The sequence below is a fragment of the Myotis brandtii genome, unplaced genomic scaffold (genome assembly GCF_000412655.1).
Source record: "Myotis brandtii unplaced genomic scaffold, ASM41265v1 scaffold995, whole genome shotgun sequence".
Lineage (NCBI taxonomy): Eukaryota > Metazoa > Chordata > Mammalia > Chiroptera > Vespertilionidae > Myotis > Myotis brandtii.
In genome coordinates, this window is record NW_005372150.1 from 141060 (window position 1) to 143554 (window position 2495).

Sequence of the window (2495 nt, forward strand, 5' to 3'; positions counted from 1 at the left end):
GAGGACACATATGTAATACCCTTTGTAATACTTATTATAATATTTAAAAAAAAAAAAAGAAATCACCTCACACTAGTCAGAATGGCTATTATAAAAAGTCAACAAATAACATGTGTTGGTGAGGATGTGGAGAACAGGGAACCCTTGAACTCTGTTGGTGGGGTGTAGCCCCTATGGAAAACAGTATGGCGATTCCTCAAAAACTAAAAATAGATATACCATACAACCCAGCAATTATACTTCTGGGTATTTGTTGGAAGAAAACAAGAACACTACTTTGAACAGATATATGCACCCCTATGTTCACAGCAGCATTATTTACAATATCTATCATGGCATTCTTAATTTGATGTTGCAAAAATATTTAAGTACAATCAAAACTACTTAAATCTAATTTTATCTCGACACTTGGATGGAGCTAAAGGATCTCTCTCTTTCTCTCTCTCTCTCTCTCTCTCTCTCTCTCTCTCTCTCTCTCTCACACACACACACACACACACACACACACACACACACACGAACACACACACAACTTACTGTTTGAGCCACGGATGCCTAACTTATCTTCAGGCTTCCCATTAGTGATTCCACCAAAGTCTCTCTCTACTATAAATGCTGTCATTTTGTCTTTTACTGAGCCGTCGGAATCAACAACATTGGTTTTAGCAAACACGGTAAAAATACTGGCAAGTCCTCCATTGGTGATCCAGACCTGAAGGAAAAAAGCAAAAGAACTTTGGAGAAAACCAAACTATCATGAGCCACCTCTAAGCCCCATCTTTGCCACAAGACATGCCAGCTGCCCATCGAACTTCAGGCTAGAGCAGTGATGGCGAACCTTTTGAGCTCGGTGTGTCAGCATTTTGAAAAACCCTAACTTAACTCTGGTGCTGTGTCACATATAGAAATTTTTTGATATTTGCAACCATAGTAAAACAAAGACTTATATTTTTGATATTTATTTTATCTATTTAAATGCCATTTAACAAAGAAAAATCAACCAAAAAAATGAGTTCGCGTGTCACCTCTGACACACGTGTCATAGGTTCGCCATCACTGGGCTAGACTGTAAAGCCCTGGGGAACCCAGTCTCTCCAGAGCAAGGATGTTGCCAAGAGACACAAGTGGCCGTGTGTGTGTGTGTGTGTGTGTGTGTGTGTGTGTGTGTTGGGCGGGAGGGTGTAGAACAGTGGTTCTCAACCTTCCTAATGCCCCGACCCTTTAATACAGTTCCTCATGTTGTGGTGACCCCCAATTTCATTGTTACAAATTGAACATAATTAAAGCATAGTGATTAATCACAAAAACAATATGTAATTATATATGTGTTTTCCAATGGTCTTAGGCGACTGCTGTGAAAGGGTCATTCGACCCCCAAAGGGGTTGCAACCCACAGGTTGAGAACCGCTGGTGTAGAAGAATAGCCAATGGTACTAAGATGGTTCAAGCTCTAGCACTAAACAAATGGGTTTTCTCAAGAAAGGGGAATAGGGACAGAAAGGAGCAAGGAAACGGGGTGGAAGAAATAGCAGAGGAAGGGAGAGGTAAACATCGAAACTTCTCAACACAATGTATGGAACCTATTTGGATCTTAATTCAAGCAAATGATTGGAAAAATAAAAAGGTAACCACAGAAATAGTCATAGAAATTTGAATGATAACTAGATAGTAAGGAATTATAAATTTTTAAAATTGTGTTAATGGTATTATAATTAAAAAGAAAATTCCTGCCTTTTAGCTGAAACAGTATGGATGCAATCCAGAGGTGGCAATGCTGACAGAGAAACAGGACTGGCTAAGAAGAAATAATTGCTGAAGATGGTGAGGGTACATAGAAGTTCACAGTACTGAACTTAAAAACAAACAACCAACAGTAGATCAGGGAAGTAGTTGGTACTATGGAAACATATAGATTGTGGAGCCAGAACTTCTTGGCTCCAATCCTGGCTCTGTCACTAAGCATAGGATGTCTGCAGAACCTCTTTGAGACCCAGTTTCTTCTTTCAAAAAAAGAAAGTAGCATCCACCCAAGAGGTGATGGGCAAAAGATGATGTGCAGTCCCTGGTGCGTGGAAAGTGGTCAGTGAGACCACTGACCTAGGGGAGAAACCAAGATGGCGGCATAGGTAAACACCTGAAATTGCTGCCTCCCACAACCACTTCAAAACTACAACTGAAAGACAAAACGGACATCATCCAGAACCACAGGAAGGCTGGCTGAGTGGAAATTCTACAACTAGAAGGAAAGAGAAAAGCACACTGAGACTCAGAGGAGGTGCGGAAGTAAAGTGCAGAGGTACGGAGGCGCATGCGGCAAGGGCTGGCAACTGAGGACACGGTTGTCTTTTTCAATCAGGAGGGAGTCTCAAGCTCCGACTGCTCTGAACTCCAGTTCCGGGCGAGTCTCTGGGGACCCAGACTCATACGGGGAGAAACTGGACTGTCTGGCAGCGGGCAGAACTCGAGGGCGGCTTTCTCTCAGAGGTGCTTGCAGC

General features: G+C 42.1%; 1 protein-coding gene across 3 annotated transcripts in view; it reads right to left on the bottom strand.

The window, feature by feature from the left end:
* Nucleotides 1-2495, bottom strand: part of ACAD9 (acyl-CoA dehydrogenase family, member 9) — an 83594-nt gene that overhangs the window by 25930 nt on the left and 55169 nt on the right. For all 3 annotated transcript variants that reach the window (XM_014533637.1, XM_014533636.1, XM_005886609.2), the window contains exon 7: nucleotides 538-712. In XM_014533637.1, the coding sequence (XP_014389123.1) occupies nucleotides 538-712 (175 nt within the window). The remainder of the gene's footprint in view (nucleotides 1-537; nucleotides 713-2495) is intronic.